Raw genomic sequence first — 19,411 nt, forward strand, 5'->3', positions numbered from 1 at the left:
AGGCGGCAGGGCTTGACGAATTACCAGGACGCATACTCAGAGCATGCGCTGACCAATGTAAACTCAGATTTTTTATATAAATATGAACTTTATCAAACAAAACATACATGTATTGTGTAACATGAAGTCCTATGAGTGTCATCTGATGAAGATCATCAAAGGTTAGTGATTCATTTTATCTCTATTTCTGCTTTTTGTGACTCCTCTTTTTGGCTGAAAAATGGCTGTGTTTTTCTGTGGCTTGGTGGTGACCTAACATAATCGTTTGTGATGATTTCGTGTGTAAATCCTTTTTGAAATCAGACACTGTGGCTGGATTAACGAGAATTCTATCTTTAAAATGGTGTGAAATACTTGTATGCTTGAGGAATTTTAATTATGAGATTTTTGTTGTTTTGAATTTGGCGCCCTGCACTTTCACTGGCTGTTGCGGGGCTAGCGGAACCCCAGTCCTAGACATGTTAACTATTTAACTATCTGCATTGACCATTTTTGAACTAACTCTTTTGACTCATCACATACGTTTCTGTTACTGTTTAGTATCTATCCTGTTGCAAAGTCACTTTATCCCTACCTGTATGTACATTTCTACCTCAATTACCTTGTACCCCTGCACATCAACTCGGTACTGATACCCCATGTACAGTCGTGCTTGGAATCATTGTTCTTCCTGTCAGCCATGGTTACCTGCAAGGGAACACATGCCGTCGTCATTGCTTTGCACAAAAAGGGCTTCATAGGCAAGGATATTGCTGCCAGTAAGATTGCACCAAAATCAACCATTTATCGGATCATCAAGAACTTCAAGGAGAGTGGTTCAATTGTTGTGAAGAAGGCTTCAGGGCACCCAAGAAAGTCCAGCAAGCACCAGGACCATCTCCTGAAGTTGATTCAACTGCGGGATTGGGACACCACCAGTACAGAGCTTGCTCAGTAATGGAAGCAGGCAGGTGTGAGTGCATCTGCACGCACAGTGAGGTGAAGACTTTTGGAGGATGGCCTGGTGTCAAGAATGGCAGCAAAGAAGCCACTTCTTTCCAGGAAAAACATCAGGGACAGACTGATATTCTGTAAAAGGTACAGGGATTGGACTGCTGAGGACTGGGGTAAAGTCATTTTCTCTGATGAATCCCCTTTCCAATTGTTTGGGGCATCTGGAAAAAAGCTTGTTCAGAGAAGACAAGGTGAGCGCTACCATCAGTCCTGTGTCACGCCAACAGAAAAGTATCCTGAGACCATTCATGTGTGGGGTTGCATCTCAGCCAAGGGAGTGGGTTCACTCACAATTTTGCCCAAGAACACAGCCATGAATAAAGAATGATACCAACACATCCTCCGAGAGCAACTTCTCCCAACCATCCAGGAACAGTTTGGTGATGAACAATGCCTTTTCCAGCATGACGGAGCATCTTGCCATAAGGCATTATGAAATGCTATAATTATGAAATGCTTGTAATTATACTTCAGTATTCCAAAAATATCTAAAGACACTGTAGCAGCAAACTTTGTGGAAATTAATATTTGTGTCATTCTCAAAACTTGGCCATGACTGTAATATAGCCAAGTTAGCGTTACTCATTGTGCATTTATTCTTTATTTTTCTATTATTTTCTATTATTTTTATTCTTTATTTTCTATTCTTTATATTTCTCTCTGCGTTGTTGGGAAGGGCCTGTAAGTAACCATTTCACTGTTAGTCTACACCTGTTGTTTACAAAGCATGTGACAAATTGATTTGATTCAATGTTTTGATGTTTCATTGTATGTTCGGGGAGAACCGGCCTTCGTATTACTGTGCCAGAGAAAAATCTGAGCTCCTCTTTGCGTCACTTCATTTGATGAATGGAGAAGACTCAGAGAGACCTACTAGTAAAAAAGTAAAGCTCCAAGTCCAGAGTACACTTTTTAAACAGAAATGTGTTCTTAGTTTTAAGACTGTTTGTCCATCTCTCTCCAGAGAGAGTACGAGATGATCCTAAAGTGAGCAAAGTAGGCTTGGGCGGTATCCAGATTGTCATCCCTTCATACTGACCTTGTGCCAAACCAGGATATTCGTTAATGCTAAGAAGTACATGTAAAGGCCCATAGAGAATGCCAATTAAATGCTAACGAGCGCATTGCAAATATTTTTAACAGTTTCTGACCTAAAATATACAAGTATACAAATAATGAAATAATGCTACACACAGTTTGTGGCACGCACAAAAAAAATATTAGCCAGCAAGGCTTTTGACCCAGGAGGGGATTCTCTGCTGTTACCAAGCAAATGCTTGATTTTGGAAAAAGCTAACCACTTAGCTAGATCGCTAACTAGCTACTAAATTTAGCAAACCATATGCACAACTGTAGAGAATTTAATATATTTTAGATAACTAACTTAATAGTTATCATATATTTAGCTGGAAAACATTTAGTTGTGAATTCAATACTGTAATTAGATCACCTAGTGCGTAATGCACAACAGTGAGTGACTCACAAGGCTTCGGTCTCTCGTAGTTGTGTGCTTGTAAAAAACGTCACTGGGGGCTATATTAAGCTTCATGATAATGTGATAGGTGAAATGAAGAACACATTGTTCTTTATCTCCTAACATATTGCACAAGTTGACTGCAAGTATTTACTTAAAAAGTTGCTACAAATATTCAAATAATTTAAATAAATTGTTTCAGCGGTATAGACGGTTTTGAAAAACCATCCTGTGGCTTTTTCCAAATACCCTGGTATACGGTATATACGGTAAACCACCCAAGCCCAGACAAAAAGTCAACTTTCAAGAAGAACGTAGCTTAGATACCATGCGTGGGAGGTTGTTTTACTTATTTATTCACTGTTTATCCGGTGTTCAGAAATATATTCTGAATACTCTCTCTCTCTCTCTTTAGGGCTCTCTTTATTTCTATCTCTCTAGATGAGAGGGGTGCCTGCAATATGGCTGAACATTCCCCTCTAAGATTGTCTTAAAAATATCTAAACAAGTAAAAAGTGGAGGTGGTGCTCTTCTTCACCACACCGGGGTAAAGACTAAAACAAGTGCTGCTGTTGCTTCTTTTTGCCATGAAATCTCTCAGAGATGAGTCGGCTGCTTCTTGCACAAAGGCTACACACACACATATACACACACACACACACACACACACACACACATGCGCAGACACAAAATCTCTCTCTACTCTCATATCAGGTTTAATTTTCCGAGATTAAAGTCTACTTGCCGCATTCCCCATCACACACACACTCCTGGGAGGTGAATACTGGGGCTAAGCTCTTTGTTGTGTCCTAAAGCATATTGATTGGCTGCTGGCTTTGAATCACTCGAACAGTGACACATGACACAAAAGCTGATGGAACGGTGTGTGAGAGCTGGAGAAGACGACAGGTTTCACTAGCCTGTGACCATTCTGTCGCTCACAAACACACACACGCATCTACATACGCATATACACGCACACACGCACACGAGCACGCACACACACACACACACACACACACACACACACACACACACACACACACACACACACACACACACATAGATACATACACAGAAAATAGATGAAACTATCTGAAAGAAATCCTTCCCAATCCCATCATTTTTAGATAGAGGAGACGGCCAGACATGGGATTACCTATGCTGATTGCTGGGTGGAAACATGCAAGACCGAGAAGGGAATTGGATCTTGCTGTCTGACTGACTGTAGGTTACAGAGATCCTGTGGATCCATAGTCTCCAGCTCTCTGCCCTCTGTGTGTGTACTGTATAATTTCTAGCTGACATATTGGGCAGGTCGTCTCTCTTGCAAAGGAGTGTGTGTGTGTGTACTGTACATGCATACAAGGTTCATGAGTGTGTGTCTGTCTCTGTTGTGTGTGTGCCTATGCGTCAGAGTTTCCATAACTGGCTTTTTCCCCTCCCCCCAAATAATAAGAAAAGCAGAAAAATACATTTGCCGTCGACCAATTGTAAAAACATGAAAGAAAAAAAAATGTTTCAAAGGATTATTGCCTAATAATTGATTGAAATACTAGTCGATCAGTGGCGTTCAAGATGAGGGAGAACCATTTTTTTTTCATGAGCATGGCCTTATTTCTATTATAGCATATTTGATGATTGTCTTTAATATTCCATTCACCCAGTTCATTGTAACAGTGATAGGTTTAGGTTACATGATACTCAAATTATACCTATACCTATCACGAGGTTGCGACAACGTAGCATATGAATGAAAGTTTACAATGTAGGTGCACACAGGTCGAGAAACACATTTGAGGTGACAGACAGTGACACATGGACAGACAGTGACATTCAATACTGTCTTGCACATTTTTGCCTGCACCTAGCTGATATAGGGTGTAATCATTTGTCCAACAGATGCAAACAAGAGTTTCTATTGAACAAATTCAGGTATGTATATCCCCATTTTGTTCCATTTGCTTCCGTTTAATGTTTTTCAACAGAATCAGTGGAATGAATACACCCCTGATCATGTGTAAACACAGTTCACTTTCATAGCAGCCACATTATATTCCTTCTCACATCTATGCACCCTCCTCTCACCTTTCCCCTTCACTTCTGGACTTCAATCCACAACACATCAGCTGTATATGACCAGGGAAAAAAACTTTTCAAGCCAAACCTCTACACTTTAGCTAAAGTAAAGTCATAGTCAGCATAGCTAATAGAACTAACACGTTAGTAAAATCATGCAGTAACGTTACATTGTACAGTCAGTAAGCACTTACACCGGCAGGCCCCGTTTGCAATAAATTAGTAAAACCAAAATCTTACCTTGACTTGGAAGAGTTCCAGTGTTGTGATGGATAGTGATAGCCAGCTAGCTAACATAGCATCCCTCTGTTTGAGTGGGTGTTTCAGTAGGCTAAGCTTGTTAGCTACATTTTCTAGCTAAGTAAGTGAAACTGAAAGTGAAAAGAAATGACTAAATCTCTCTATTTTTCTCTGGCTTGTCCTTCATTTTGGAAGAAGCCATTTCTCCTTAATTTGTTCAAAACTGTTGAACTATTGTCTTTCTCTCTTTTTGAGTCAATTACTCACCACATTTTATGCACAGCAGTGCTAGCTAGCTGTAGCCTATGCTTTCAGTACTTGATTCATTTTCTGATCCTTTGATTGGGTGGACAACATGTCAGTTCATGCTGCAAGAGTTCTGATATGTTGGAGGACGTCCTCCAGAAGTTGTCATAATTACTGTCTAAGTCTATGGAAGGGATGAGAACCATGAGCCTCCACCGTTTCATTTTGTAAGTCAATGTACCCAGAGGAGGACGGAAGCTAGCTGTCCTCCGGCTACACCATGGTGCTACCCTACAGAGTGCTGTTGATGCTACTGTATACCTTCTTTGCAAAATAGTGTTTTAACGACGTGATTATATTTAGTATACTGCAGTTTTTAAATGTTTAAAAATATATATTTTTCTGAAATTCATTGAGGAAGATGAAGCATGCCCATCTGAGGAGCCTACACTGCAGTCGATGTAGCGAGAGATGCTGCTTCAACTCATCAATCAGCTGTATGTTGCTGCTGGAGTGAAACATGCTTTTACAAGCCCAATGCGCAACAATTCTAAATGCAATCGCGTGTTAAAAACAAGGGCCAGGGTTAAAAATATCTAGTATTTTATTTATCAACTAGTAATTCAAGCGCGTTTCCCATTCACCATTTAAGTGCAGAGGCAGCTAGGCAGGCTTCAGCGCATCACATTCAACTTTGCAATGCTGGAGGCAGTATTCATTTTGAAAACATGTACTTAATTGTTTGAAACCTGAACGTTTTACTACATTATGAGGCATGGCTTACCTTGCTTCAAAGTAGCCTGCCCCAAATCCAAAGACTTCCATATGCCATGGAAATCTAGCCTATTTTTCTCATGTTCAATTGGTTTTTAAATCAACTTTCTTTCATTGTCCAGTAGACAAAGGCACAATCCTAGACATATTTGCAACCCATGGTAGAGTTGTTGCATCTTTACATCTCACCTCTTTCTACATTTCTATATGGATATTTAAACCATTAATTTATCTCATTGTGTGTCTCGTTAATTTATCTAATATTTTATTAACATTTTAAGCATGAGCAGGTGCGTAACTTTAGAACAAGTCAACTTGACCCTCCCAGTAATATAGCATTTAAAATGATTTCCCCACCGTAGCTACAGGCTTTCTGTCATTCTACACCACACAGTACTACTAAATTCCTCATTATATGATTGGATCCCCCTGCCACCAAATATGCTTGGTTTGGTCCAGTCCTCCAAGGCCGTGGTTAGTGAAGGGAAAAAAGTTGCGCAAGGCTTGTAAGGAGAACGGATCAATAGCTCATCTTTCTCCCTCTCTCCTCTCTCTTCTTAACAAAACCCTTGCTTTTGTGAGCCAACTTGTAACAAATAAAGAAGTACAGTCACATTTAACATGGTCAATTTATAACCATGAATAAGAATTATATAGAAAATTATATTTTTCAAATGGAGAAGGGATAGCTGCAAAAACAAGCGATAATTGGTAATGGTTATATTGGGCTCGATTTTGTGAGTTCAAAGATGTTGGCAGTATTATAAACTTTGAAACAGCTGGTTTCTAGTAGACTACATAGTAAGAGAAGGAATGTTTCTCTGAACCTCAGGCAGTAGGCTCAAGCAAGCCTGTTTCTCTCCCCAGTCAGAGGCATCCTGCCTGTCTCACAGACAACCTATCCAACCTATCCTCCCTATACATGTTCAAGCACCCTAATAATGAAATCTACAAAAGAAATTAGCCCCACCTAGTATTTATTGATACAGATGTGACATTGTAAGCTGGTTTATTTCTCATTTATAATGTATTTCTTCTTGATTTCAATATGGAAGGGAAACCAGGTACTGGTGTTCGTATGTACTGTCTTGATGAGTAAAAGCTATTCTTATACCACATTTCTGTGTAACATAGTAGCAGTTAATTCAATTGGGGGGTTGCATATGATGAAAGGTGGTCAAGCTTCTTAGCACTGATCTAGCTGATGATTAGCACAAATACAGATGGGCATGCTTCAGCCTATATTATATTTATAGCCCCTATGCTACATCAGTTGGGCTATGGGTGAAAGGCTTAATGCTTATTGCTCAATAACAAAACCAGCCTGATAACATGGACCAATATGTTGTTTGGCAAATTTTTGGAGGGGGAACATTTTATTTGAACCATTTTATTTAAATATAAGTTTAGAGTAGAAAAGTCACCAGGGTTGCGTTCAGTCCAAAAAATAAATGTAATGCAATGTTCAATTAAACAGAAACGGTGCCGTTCTGAACAAGCAGTTGAATAAATGGGGAGGGGTTGGGTTGTGCATTCAAAATGCACCTCTGCCCTTCAAATATGTCACTCGTTGCTTCAAGCTAGAGGTCTTCACGGGTCCAAAACGTTGGATGCATTCCAAAATTGTTCCGTGGCTTGCCCACCTGACCCAATATGCATACCATTTCAAAAACAGAGATCAGTTCCAAATTGTGCTGAGGACAGTCAGACCCATTCCAAAAAGGCAGTCAAAGAACAGACCTGTGCCAGTTTGGATCCGAGAGACCCCTTCAGATTCAAGAGTAGAAAGAGAGGTAATTACTGCACTGTCGGAGCTAGAAACATAAACATTTTGCTGCACCTATGATTACATCTGCAAAATATGTGTACGCGACCAATAACATTTGATTTGATTTTTGGATTTGAGAGAGACAAGCAATATTCGCCATATCATTCACAGCTACAGTACATGTCCTTAAAAACGTCCGATTGTTTTGTTTTTTACTCTCCTAAAACAATCATTTTCCACCTCACTTTTCAGCTGTTGCAGATTTGAGAGCAGATGCATCGGGGCATTTCATGCATGTAGGCCTTTAGGCCTAGGTTCCCACTGTAAAAAGAATACAAATAAAGGAAGGGAAGCTTAGGCCTAGGTTTCCACTGTGAAAAGAATACATATAAAGGAAGGGAAGCTTAGGCCTAGGTTTCCACTGTGAAAAGAATACATATAAAGGAAGGGAAGCTTAGGCCTAGGTTTCCACTGTAAAAAGAATAGATATAAAGGAAGGGAAGCTTAGGCCTAGGTTTCCACTGTGAAAAGAATACATATAAAGGAAGGGAAGCTTAGGCCTAGGTTTCCACTGTGAAAATAATACATATAAAGGAAGGGAAGCTTAGGCCTTGGAGAGACTGAGAGAAAGATAGAGATATGCCGGCACCATGTTTCCAACACCGACATAAATGTCTTCATCCTTTTCAGATATTCTACTACTGCTATATACAGATATATGCGTACAGAAGGTTCATTCGTACATTTTCGATCCAAATTTTTTAATATTTTTTTTATAAAGATAAGCGTTATATTGTGCGATTGAAGCAGGAACTCTGGTAGGCGTAAAAAACATTCTTCCTCACCTCAACTGTCGTTTGACTGTGGGAGTCTGTTGGAGCGCCGGTGCTCACTGTCTTCATAGGCCTGCAGTATCTAAGCCTAATAATAGCCATACCACACCAAGCCCTCACAAGCGTTTCTTAACTTTATTAGGGTAATATCAAAATAAGTCAAGTCATTGTTTATAGGGAAAATACAAAAAGGTAATTATATTGCAGCATTAAATTACATTTTGCATCTTACCCTTAGTTTTTTCCTTTTCATGGTTTAAGTGCAAGTAGCCTATATAGACCGGTAAGTATATTATATTGCGGCAAACACAACATTAAGTTAGAACATAATTTGTCCAAATGAAATGGCTCAACAGAATGAAACAAAACACTTGCTGCATATATTTTTTAAATCGTTTAAACCTTCACAGGAGTTTTGCAGCAATTGACAACAAAGCCAGTGTCTCCCATATGCCTACCCAACGAATGGCAGCAATAGGATAATGATAACTATTTTACAACAGGCCTACTTTTGACCTACTGTATCTTTTAAGGAGCACAATTTTAAAAAGACAGTTCAAGCTTAATTTAGCCAAAGAAAATGTCTCAACAAAATGAACAGTTTTTTCACTGATTTAGGCCTACCATAATAATAATGATATACAATAATAATAATAATGATGATAATAAATACACAAATAAATACATTCAAGTTTGAAAATTGCATCAAACCTGAATAGCGAGTTGCACACATAGTCCATTTGGCCACGCTAACGTTCTTCTCATCTGTGTCCACGACAATATTACAACTTGTCACAATGAAGGACATCCCCTTGTCGGCTTCTTTTCACTAGTCTGTACTCTTTCTTGTCTAACTTTTGATTTACTTCAATGAAAAAGGCCCCCATCTTTGTAATCAACAACCGTAACCTAGGCAGGCTCCTCTCACTCGCTCTCTCTCCTCAGCAGCGGGTGCACTTGAGGTGCTAGCTCCCATTGCTAATATGTCCTTGTTAGCTCTTTGCTAGTTAGCCTTGACACTCGCCTGTCTACACACTGAGTGTACAAAACATTAGGAACCTTGGATTTGTAGGGACATGGACTCTACAAGGTGTCGAAAGTGTTCCACAGGGATGCTGGCCAATGTTGACACCAATGTTTCCCACAGTTGTGTAAAATTGGCTGGATGTCCTTTGTGTGATGGACCATTCTTGATACACATGGGAAACTGTTGAGCATGAAAAACCCAGCATCATTGCAGGTGTTGACACACTCAAACCGGTGCGCCTGGCATCTACTACCATACCCATACTGGGGGCGGCAGGGTAGCCTAGTGGTTAGAGAGTTGGACTAGTAACCGAAAGGTTGCAAGTTCATATCCCCGAGCTGACAAGGTACAAATCTGTCGTTCTGCCCCTGAACAGGCAGTTAACCCACTGTTCCTAGGCCGTCATTGAAAATACGAATTTGTTCTTAACTGACTTGCCTAGTTAAATAAAGGTTAAATAAAACATGTAAATACACTTAAATATTTGGTCTTGCCCATTCACCCTCTGAATGGCACACATAAACAATCCATGTCTCAGTTGTCTTAAGACTTAAACATCCTTCTTTAACCCGTCTCCTCCCCTTCATCTACACTGATTGAAGTCATTTTAACAATTGACCACAATAAGGGATCATAGCTTTCACCTGGATTCACCTGGTCAGTCTGTGTCATGGAAAGTGCAGGTGGTCAATGTTTTGTGCACTCAGTGTATATCCCTGACTATTATTTATACATCTTTCATATAATATTTGCCATTGTATTTGTGTATACTGTACATTCCAGATTATGATGCATATTCTTCTGCCGTTACGCCTATGCATATTTCCTTATTGCTCCATTACTGTGTTGCTGATGACTCTTCATGCATGACTTATCGTATAATGATTTATTCTCTTGTAGAAACCACATACACATTATACTACAGTTGTCTTCATTACTCTTCTGGTTATTGGATTAAAGTGCTCACAGCGAATCAACCGCTTGCAGCATCTTTCTAACAGAAGACACAGGGGCTAGGGGCACACTAATGGCGCATAAATGCACATAGTATCCTACAATGTGTGTATGACTCTGTGTGAGGAGGTCGGTGGCACCTTAATTGGGGAGAACGGGAGCGTGGTAATAACGTCAAATACATCAAACACAATGGTTTCCAGGTGTTTACCGCCGTTCCATTCGCTTGAGCCGTTCTCCCCCCCAGCAGTCTCCTGTGGTGTGAGTGTACTGTACTTACGATGTTCATGAGTGTGAGCAGGTACTTCTGGACGTTTTCCTTGCCGTGGAACTGCACCACAGAGTCGTCCACCCCCAGTAGGACCTCGATGTTGTAGGCTCTTTCTGGACTCTGTCTCCTCTGTCTCTGGGCTCGGGTCTGGTTGATGCTCTGCTCCACACCACGATACAGGGACTCCAGGTCCATCATACTAGGCAGATCAGCACCTAGAGACAACACAAACACAGACAGGGTTAATATCTAACACACACACATATACACGTGCACACACTCACAGACACACACACACCAGCGTGATGCCTGAGACACAGGCAGAAAGCACAAATATTTAGGTATAACTGTTGGTAAATATGTAAATATATCTCTAACAGATTTGACTAATCAACCCAATATTGTAATTCACATCCCAGATTGTGTGGTGGCGAAACACTCAATAGACTTCAAATCAAATCAAATCAAGTTTCATTGGTCACATACACATATTTAGTAGACGTCCTTGCAGGTGTATCGAAATGTGTTCCTAGCTCCAACAGTGCAGTAGTATCTAACAGTTCACAACAATACACACTAATCTAAAAGTAAAAGACTGGAATTAAGAAATACATCAATATTGGATTGAGCAATGTCGGAGTGGCATTGACTAAAATACAGTAGAATAGAATACAGTATATACATATGAGATGAGTAAAGCAGAATGTAAACATCATTTAAACATGAATGTGACTCGTGTTCCATTATTCAAGTGGCCAGGGATTCCAAGTCAATGTACATAGGGCAGCAGCCTCTAAGGTGCAGGGTTACGTAACCGGGTGGATGTCGGCTAGTGATGGCTATTTAACAGTCTGATGTCCTTGAGAAAGAAGCTGTTTTTCAGTCTCTCGGCCCCAGCTGTGATGCACCTGCACTGATCTCGCCTTCTGGATGATAGCGGGGTGAACAGGCCGTGGCTCAGGTGGTTGATGTTGTTGATGATCTTTTTGGCCTTCCAGTGACATCGGGTGCTGTAGGTGTCATGGAGGGCAGGTAGTTTTCCCCCGGTGATGCGTTGGGCAGACCACACCACCCTCTGGAGAGCCCTGCGGTTGTGGGCGGAGCAGTTGCCATACCAGGCGGTGATACAGCCCGACAGGATGCTCTCAACTGTGCATCTGTAAATGTTTGGTGTTTTAAGGGCCACGTCACATTTCTTCAGTCTCCTGTGGTTGAAGAGGCACTGTTGAGCCTTCTTCCCCACACTGTCTGTGTGAGCGGACCATTTCAAATCGTCAGTGATGTGACGCCGAGGAAATTGAAGCTTAGAACTTCTTAAATACACACACACACACACACACACACACACATAAACATGCAAGTAGCTCTTCACATTGGGTCTAAACACTCTTGGCACTCCTAGGTAAGTCTACGTGTAATTGAAGCTATACACAAACACACACACACACACACACACACACACACACACACACACACACACACACACACACACACACACACACACACACACAAGTAGCTGTGTGTATCGGGCTGAGATACTGTAGCTGGAGTGGTGTGTTGTGATTCAGGAGAGGATAAATGATGCCGTCTCCAAAGCCAAGGCTGGCTCTCCTCATCCCACCTCTCGACACAAACAGAAACAATGTGGCCTCCATGGAACATTCTCCGCTTGTTGGGTAGACTGGGAACACATTTACATTTACATTTAAGTCATTTAGCAATCTGCGACTTACAAATTGGTGCGTTCAGACATCTGGAACAGCCACTTTACAATAGTGCATCTAAATCTTTTAAGGGGGGAGAAGGATTACTGCAAGCAGGTGTGTCCTGTCAGGCCACCATGGGGGCAGAGCGGAGCCACTGTACTAGTGGTAGCTGAGGAGTGTGTTGTTTGGGTTGATGTGGAGGTACTGTGCTCCGTTAGAGGAGAGAGCATGGGAAGGTTGAACACCAGACGGGCTGCGGCAGGGAGCCCAGCCAACAGCGAGTGGTCTTAGCCTGCAGTTGCCAGGCAGCGCAAACAGGCTGAGGGACGTGGTCTCACAGAGAGAGATGCTTCACTGTGGGGAGCAGTTGCGTGGTCACTGTGGGAAAGCGTGGGAAACTCAAGTATAGTACACTACACTGCACATTTAACATGACAATACTTAGAGTACAGACATATTCCTCAAGACACTCAATCACCGTTTATATATTTAGTAGACCCAGAACGCTAGGCCAAATAGAGGTGAGACTTTGATCCCCATTTAGGTGGTGCTTAGTCCACTGGTGGTGCTTATTCAATTATATTGGTAGCATCTCAATTGGACAGGTATAACTAAGCTACACCAAAAGTGTGTGGACACCTGCTCGTCAAACATCTCATCCAAAATCATGGGCATTAATATGCAGTTGGTCCCCCCCTTTGCTGCTATAACAACCGCCACTCTTCTGGGAAGGCTTTCCACTGGATCTGGGAATTTGCTTCCATTCAGCCACAAGAGCATTAGTGAGGTCGGGCACTGATGTTGGGCGATTAGACTTGGCTCGCAGTAGGCGTTCCAATTCATCTCAAAGGTGTTCGATGAGGTTTAGGTCAGGGTCCTATGCAGGCCAGTCAAGCTCTTCCACGCCAATCTCAACAAACCAACTATTGTCACAAAGTTCGAAGTACAGAATCGTCTAGAATGTCATTGTATGCTGTAGCGTTAAGATTTCCCCTCACTAGACCTAAAGGGCCTAGACCGAACCATGAAAAACAGCCCCAGACAATTATTCCTCCTTCACCAAACTTTACAGTTGGCACTATGCGTTGGGGCAGGTAGCATTCTCCTGGCCTTCATCACTCCAGAAAACTCATTTCCACTGCTCCAGAGTCCAATGGCGGTGAGCTTTACACCACTCCAGCTGACGCTTGACATTGCGCATGGTGATCTTAGGTTTGTGCGCGAGTACTCGGCCATACAAAACCCATTTCATAAAGCTCCCAACGAACAGCTCTTGTGCTGACGTTGCTTTCAGAGGCAGTTTGGAACTCAATATAGAGGGTTACAACCAAGGACAAATGACTTTACTCGCTACGCGCTTCAGCACTTAGTGGCCCTGTTCTGTGAGCTTGTGTGGCCTACCACTCCGTTGTTGCTCCTAGACGTTTCCAATTCACTATAACAGCACTTCAACTTGCCCGTGGCAGCTCTAAGCAGGGCAGAAATGTGACAAACTGACTTGTTGGAAAGGTGGCATCCTATGACGGTGCCACGTTGAATGTCACTGAGCTCTTCAGTAAGGCCATTCTACTGCCAATGTTTGTCTATGGAGATTTCATGGGTGTGTGCTACATTTTATACACCTGTCAGCAACGGGATTGGCTGAAATAGCAGAATCAACAAATGTTGTTTTTTTTGTGTTTTTTTTTTACCCCTTTTTCTCCCCAATTTCATGGTACCCAATTGTTTTTAGTAGCTACTATCTTGTCTCATCACTACAACTCCCATGCAGGCTCGGGAGAGACGAAGGTTGAAAGTCATGCGTCCTCCGATACACAACCCAACCAAGCCGCACTGCTTCTTAACACAGCGCCATCCAACCCGGAAGCCAGCCGCACCAATGTGTCGGAGGAAACACTGTGCACCTGGCAACCTTGGTTAGCGCACACTGCGCCCAGCCCGCCACAGGAGTCGCTGGTGCGTGGTGAGACAAGGATTTCCCTACCGGCCAAACCCTCCCTAACCCGGACGACGCTAGGCCAATTGTGCGTCGCCCCACGGACGGTCACGGCCGGTTACGACAGAGCCATTATTTTGTATATACAGTGTATTTTTTTACTCATATAATAAGGAAAGAAAACCTGATACAAAGGAGAGTGATATTAGGATGAAGAGACACTAAGCTAACACATATGGAGAGATGCATTAGGGGCCATATTGTTTTTTTAACACACACTATGTTGAACTGTTGGATCCACACTAGTTTAACACATACGATCAGTGTGTTGGCGTATAAAGTGTTGGTAAGAGAAACTACAGAGATGTGAGAGAGAGAGAGAGAGAGAGAGAGAGAGAGAGAGAGAGAGAGAGAGCTAGGGGGCTGCTGTGTAGATCTGCCACCTATTCTCCCATCTCTCATTTAGCAAGGGGAAGTGATAGAGATAGAAAGAGAGAGAGAACAAGAGAGAGAGAGAGAGAAAGAGAGAGAGCTAGAGAGAGAGAGAGAAAGAGAGAGAGCTAGAGAGAGATAGGGGGAGAGATATATGGAGAGAGAGAGATGGAGGGAGAGGGAGAGAGCGAGCGCAAGAGAGCAACGGGGCTGCTGGGTAGATCTGCCACCTAGTCTCCCGTCTGTCAATTAGCAAGGGGCATCCTTTCCTTCCTGCTCCTCTTATGCAATGTTACCTAGGCAACCGGCTCATGGGTAAAACAACGCGCCGCATGGCTAATATTGTCTGCGGAGTCTGAGGAATAGGATTCAGTTGCAGCTACACATGAGTGACAGAACATGGTGAGAATGTCAGCTTCCTATCTCTAACTAAAGTGGAAGTGTAGGGAAAAACTGCAGGGGAAAAAATTATAATTAAATGTGATTTTTTTTCTTAAACACCCATGGGTGTAAATGTATTTTTCCAGCAGGTGCCATTGTCTACCCTATCATGTGTCTGTGAGCACACGTGTTGACAATTTCTTACCATCGTTAACGGAATTAGCTCAAATTAAGGCCCCTGTCCTTTGTCTAAAATAACTTTTTTTTTATAACGAGCATGATGTCATAACCACAGCATCTGCTTTTAAAGACAGGTTTAGTTCAGATATTTTTTTACTTCTGATTACGTAACACAATTGACGGAAAGCAGCTTTTGAACTCTTTCGTCTTTTTTACGAGGATGGCATTCCTTTGGAGAACATGTCCTATGACTGCAAATTAGGGCGGGAATTATGTAGAGTTTTACAATAAAGAAAAAATTGGGGTAAGGAAATAACAACGAAAACATCCCTTGTTAACTCTTGCCCTCTAATGTCGACTTCATTTTCTTCCCAGAAGCCCACAGGTCTATTACAAACAACTACATCTGTCATTCCTGGGCCTTGAGTAAACTCAGCCGCCTACTTCCTTAACTTGAATAGCTTTTGAGCAGGTGTCCTAAGAGAAAAAGAAAAAGAGAGAGAGAGAGAGAGAGAGAGAGAAAGAGATGTGAAGTCATGATTTATCTCTATAAGACAGAGAGAGAGCAGGAGAGAGAGAGCGAGAGAGAGAGCGAGAGACAGAGAGAGAGAGAGAGTGAGACAGAGAGAGACAGAGAGAGAGAGAGAGAGAGAGAGAGAGAGAGAGAGAGAGAGAGAGAGAGAGAGAGAGAGAGAGAGAGAAAGAGAAAGCGACGAAGAGAAACCAGAAAGACCTTGAGTGTCACAGTTCTGCTTCAGTCTTCTTCACTATATTTATAGCGAGTGTCACAGTCTTGTGGAGAGGCATCAGTGTCTCCCTCCAGAGACTGCCACCAGGTACACAGAAATAAACAACATCTACTCTTCTCACCTTCAGTTCTGTAATCAGTCTATGTGTTTCACTGTGTCTGGCTCGTCTTGACAATGCTAACAAAATAATTCTGCCTATTTAAAAAAGTTGTTGTTATTGTCACCTACACCACTTTCTCTGCAAGACAAAAGACTGATACAATGTCCATCTTGTCTTTCTCCTTTTCTTCCCTAATCCTGTTGTCTTCTCCTCCCTCTCCTCTCCATCTCTCCTGAATCAGATGCAGTGCAGTCAGAATATATTTACATTCCATGGGTACAGTGACACAAGGTGGGCCTTTTACATTAAAAAAAAGTTGTCATTTAGCAAACACTCTTATCCAGAGCATCTTACTGTAGTGAGTAGTATTTTTTCATACTGGGCCCCCGTGGGAATTAAACCCACAACCCTGGCATTGCAAGCGCCCTGCTCTACCAAATTAGCCACACGGGACCACAGTAAAATAAATAAAATATTACCCTTTTACCTACCCCCCTCTACCAAAACATCCCCCTGCCTCCCCCTCCCTTTTACCAGTGAGACATAAACATATTATTTCACCCTCTCCCCCTAAAAAAGACACCCCACTGCCTCCCTCTGGTCTCTCCCATCTCTTCCCCCTAGGACTTCTCATTCAGGTGGAGGAGAGCCGGCCCTTATTAGGAGACAAAGGTACTCCGTCTTTCAACCTTTGCAAATGTCAAGGATGTCTGAGTGCCTGGAGGGGGGGAGGGGAGAGAGAGAGAGAGAGAGAGAGAGAGAGAGAGAGAGAGAGAGAGAGAGAGAGAGAGAAAAACTCTCTGATAGGAGAACCATTTTTGGTTCCAGGTAGAACCCTTTTGGGTTTCATGTAGAACCCTGTCCAGAGGGTTCTACCTGGGACCATTAAGGGTTCTCCTATGGGGATGGCCAGAGAACCCTTTTGGAAACCTTTTTTCTAAGAGTGTATAGAGGAGGAGACTAATGGTGATTATTCAGGTCAAAGCTGTCCTAATATTGAGATGTCATTGCTAAAGCAGACCGTGTGGCAGGACATAGTGTGGAAGGTTTCTTTGTACTCTGAAGAGCTGCGGAAAATGTTCAGGTGGCAATGACCTTAGACACATATTCTTTCCGTTGCTTCTCTCTTGCAAGTGTGTGTGTGTGTGTGTGTGTGTGTGTGTCTCTCTCTCTCTTGGTGTGTCTCCACTAGTGTGCATGTGTGCGTATGCGAACAGTAGAGACCTTGATGTCAGACATGTCAAGGTTACTCCAGTGCAAGGCCTCATACCTAGTGACTCAAGCCAAGTGACTCAAGATTCTCTTCGAAATTGGACATCCATCCATGTCCCGAGGACATCGGGAGATGCCTTCAAAAGCCACTACTAGGGGCAACGGTGAGCGCTATTTCAAGTAGGCTTGGGCTTTGTTAGGGCGTTGTGGACTGAGATGGTGTTTTAACCCTCAAACCTCTTAACCTCTTCAGTCGACCCTCTACTTTTTTGAACATTTTGTTAAAAATCGCGCAACATTTCAGCGCCCTGCTACTCATGCCAGGAATATAGTACGTTCATATGGTTAGAATGTGTGGATAGGAAACCCTCGGACGTTTTTAAAACTGGTTAAATCACGACTGTGGCTATTACATAACGTGCGTTACATCGGAAAGCGCAGGAAAACCTGATCACAGAAAATGGAAATAAATATCCTTGCGCCACTTCCAGCAATTGTTAACAGTGAGCCGAATTAGATAAGACCGAGCATTCAACTCCCACAGCATCCCCATGTTGTCTAGAGTCTTGTGAATTGAATCCTCTTTGATTCTTGGTTGAACCGAAAGAGGGGCACGACTTACCTCCGGTCTCCGCCCAGATCATTCCGGAAGAGCTCTCTCCTGAAATTTTTTCCAAGACGACAGCTAATGATATTTACATCGCCTACGGATGATTTTTATCGCTTATTAACGTTTACTAATACCTAAAGTAGCATTACAAACGTATTTCGAAGTGTTTTGTGAAAGTTTATCGTCTACTTTTTGAATTTTAAAAAATGACGTTACGTTGTGAAATCGCTGTTTTTTTTCGTTTATCACACAGTCTACATATAACGATATCTTGGCTTTATATGGCCCGATTTAATCTAAATAAAGACCCAATAGTGTTTATGGGACATCTAGGAGTGCCAACAAAGAAGATGGTGAAAGGTAATGACTGTTTTCTATTTTATTGTGCGGTTTGTGTAACGCCAAAATGCTAATTATTTTGTTTACGTCCCCTGCTGTGCTTTTCTGTTGTAGTGTATTGGTGCATGCTATCAGATAATAGCTTCTCATGCTGTCGCCGAAAAGCATTTTAAAAATCTGACTTGTTGCCTGGATTCACAACGAGTGTAGCTTTAATTTGATACCCTGCATGTGTATTTTAATGAACTTTTGAGTTTTAACTAATACTATTAGCATTTAGCGTAGCGCATTTGCATTTCCAGAGCTCTAGTTGGGACGCAAGCGTCCCAAGTAGAGGCAACAGGTTAACTTAACCAGTCAGAATGAGAGACAGCAGCAGTGCAACCCGAGTTGCAGCTGCGGCAGGAGGAGCAACCCAAAACATGTTTAAAGTTGACGTTTGGAGCTACTTAAGGTTAAGGCTACTTAGGCATTTAAGGTTTGGAGAAACATGGAAAATTTCAGAATCGGAAGTCAAATTGGTTCAACCGTGAGATCTTGTTGCTCATACCTAGTGATTTACGTAATCCAGCTCACTGACTCAACAAACAACACACACACAGGCACACACACCTATCATATCCCCCCCCCCCCCCCCACACACACACACACACTCAAGACTACTTTGCTTACAAATGCACACCGTGGCCACATAGCTCAAAGCATGGACACTTTGGCTCCTTGGCGACAGGTTTATAGGTCGTCAAGGTGATGAGTGGCGCGGATCGTTAAACCGGCCGCTAGCATCTGGACATGTAGCAACGCATTGTGAGGTCGCAAAAAATGTCAGTCGCACCTCCACCGAGCGAGCACTCATTAAAAGTAAAGACAAGGAACAGAACACAGTATAAGACGAAGAGGCTCTGATGATACACATATTGAACTCTGATTCACCTTATTTTATAGGTTTCATTGTTTAGTTAGTTAATCAGCAATCAAATTTGACAGATTGCAATTCCCAAAGCACAACCCGCAATGTAAATGATTAAAATATATTAATTAAAACTTGCTTTAACCAATAACTGTTTAGAAAAAAAAGTGTTTTCTTAATGGTTCATTTCAATATTC

At 42.2% G+C, this 19,411-nt stretch overlaps 1 protein-coding gene across 1 annotated transcript in view; it reads right to left on the reverse strand.

Moving 5' to 3' along the window:
- The window catches only part of LOC115130523 (A disintegrin and metalloproteinase with thrombospondin motifs 2-like), a 196,666-nt gene that overhangs the window by 49,538 nt on the left and 127,717 nt on the right, over window positions 1-19,411 (reverse strand). The window contains exon 4 of the mRNA XM_029661760.2: window positions 10,669-10,874. Within this exon, the coding sequence (XP_029517620.1) occupies window positions 10,669-10,874 (206 nt within the window). The remainder of the gene's footprint in view (window positions 1-10,668; window positions 10,875-19,411) is intronic.

This window comes from Oncorhynchus nerka, linkage group LG6, assembly GCF_034236695.1.
Source record: "Oncorhynchus nerka isolate Pitt River linkage group LG6, Oner_Uvic_2.0, whole genome shotgun sequence".
In the NCBI taxonomy this organism is placed as follows: Eukaryota; Metazoa; Chordata; class Actinopteri; order Salmoniformes; family Salmonidae; genus Oncorhynchus; species Oncorhynchus nerka.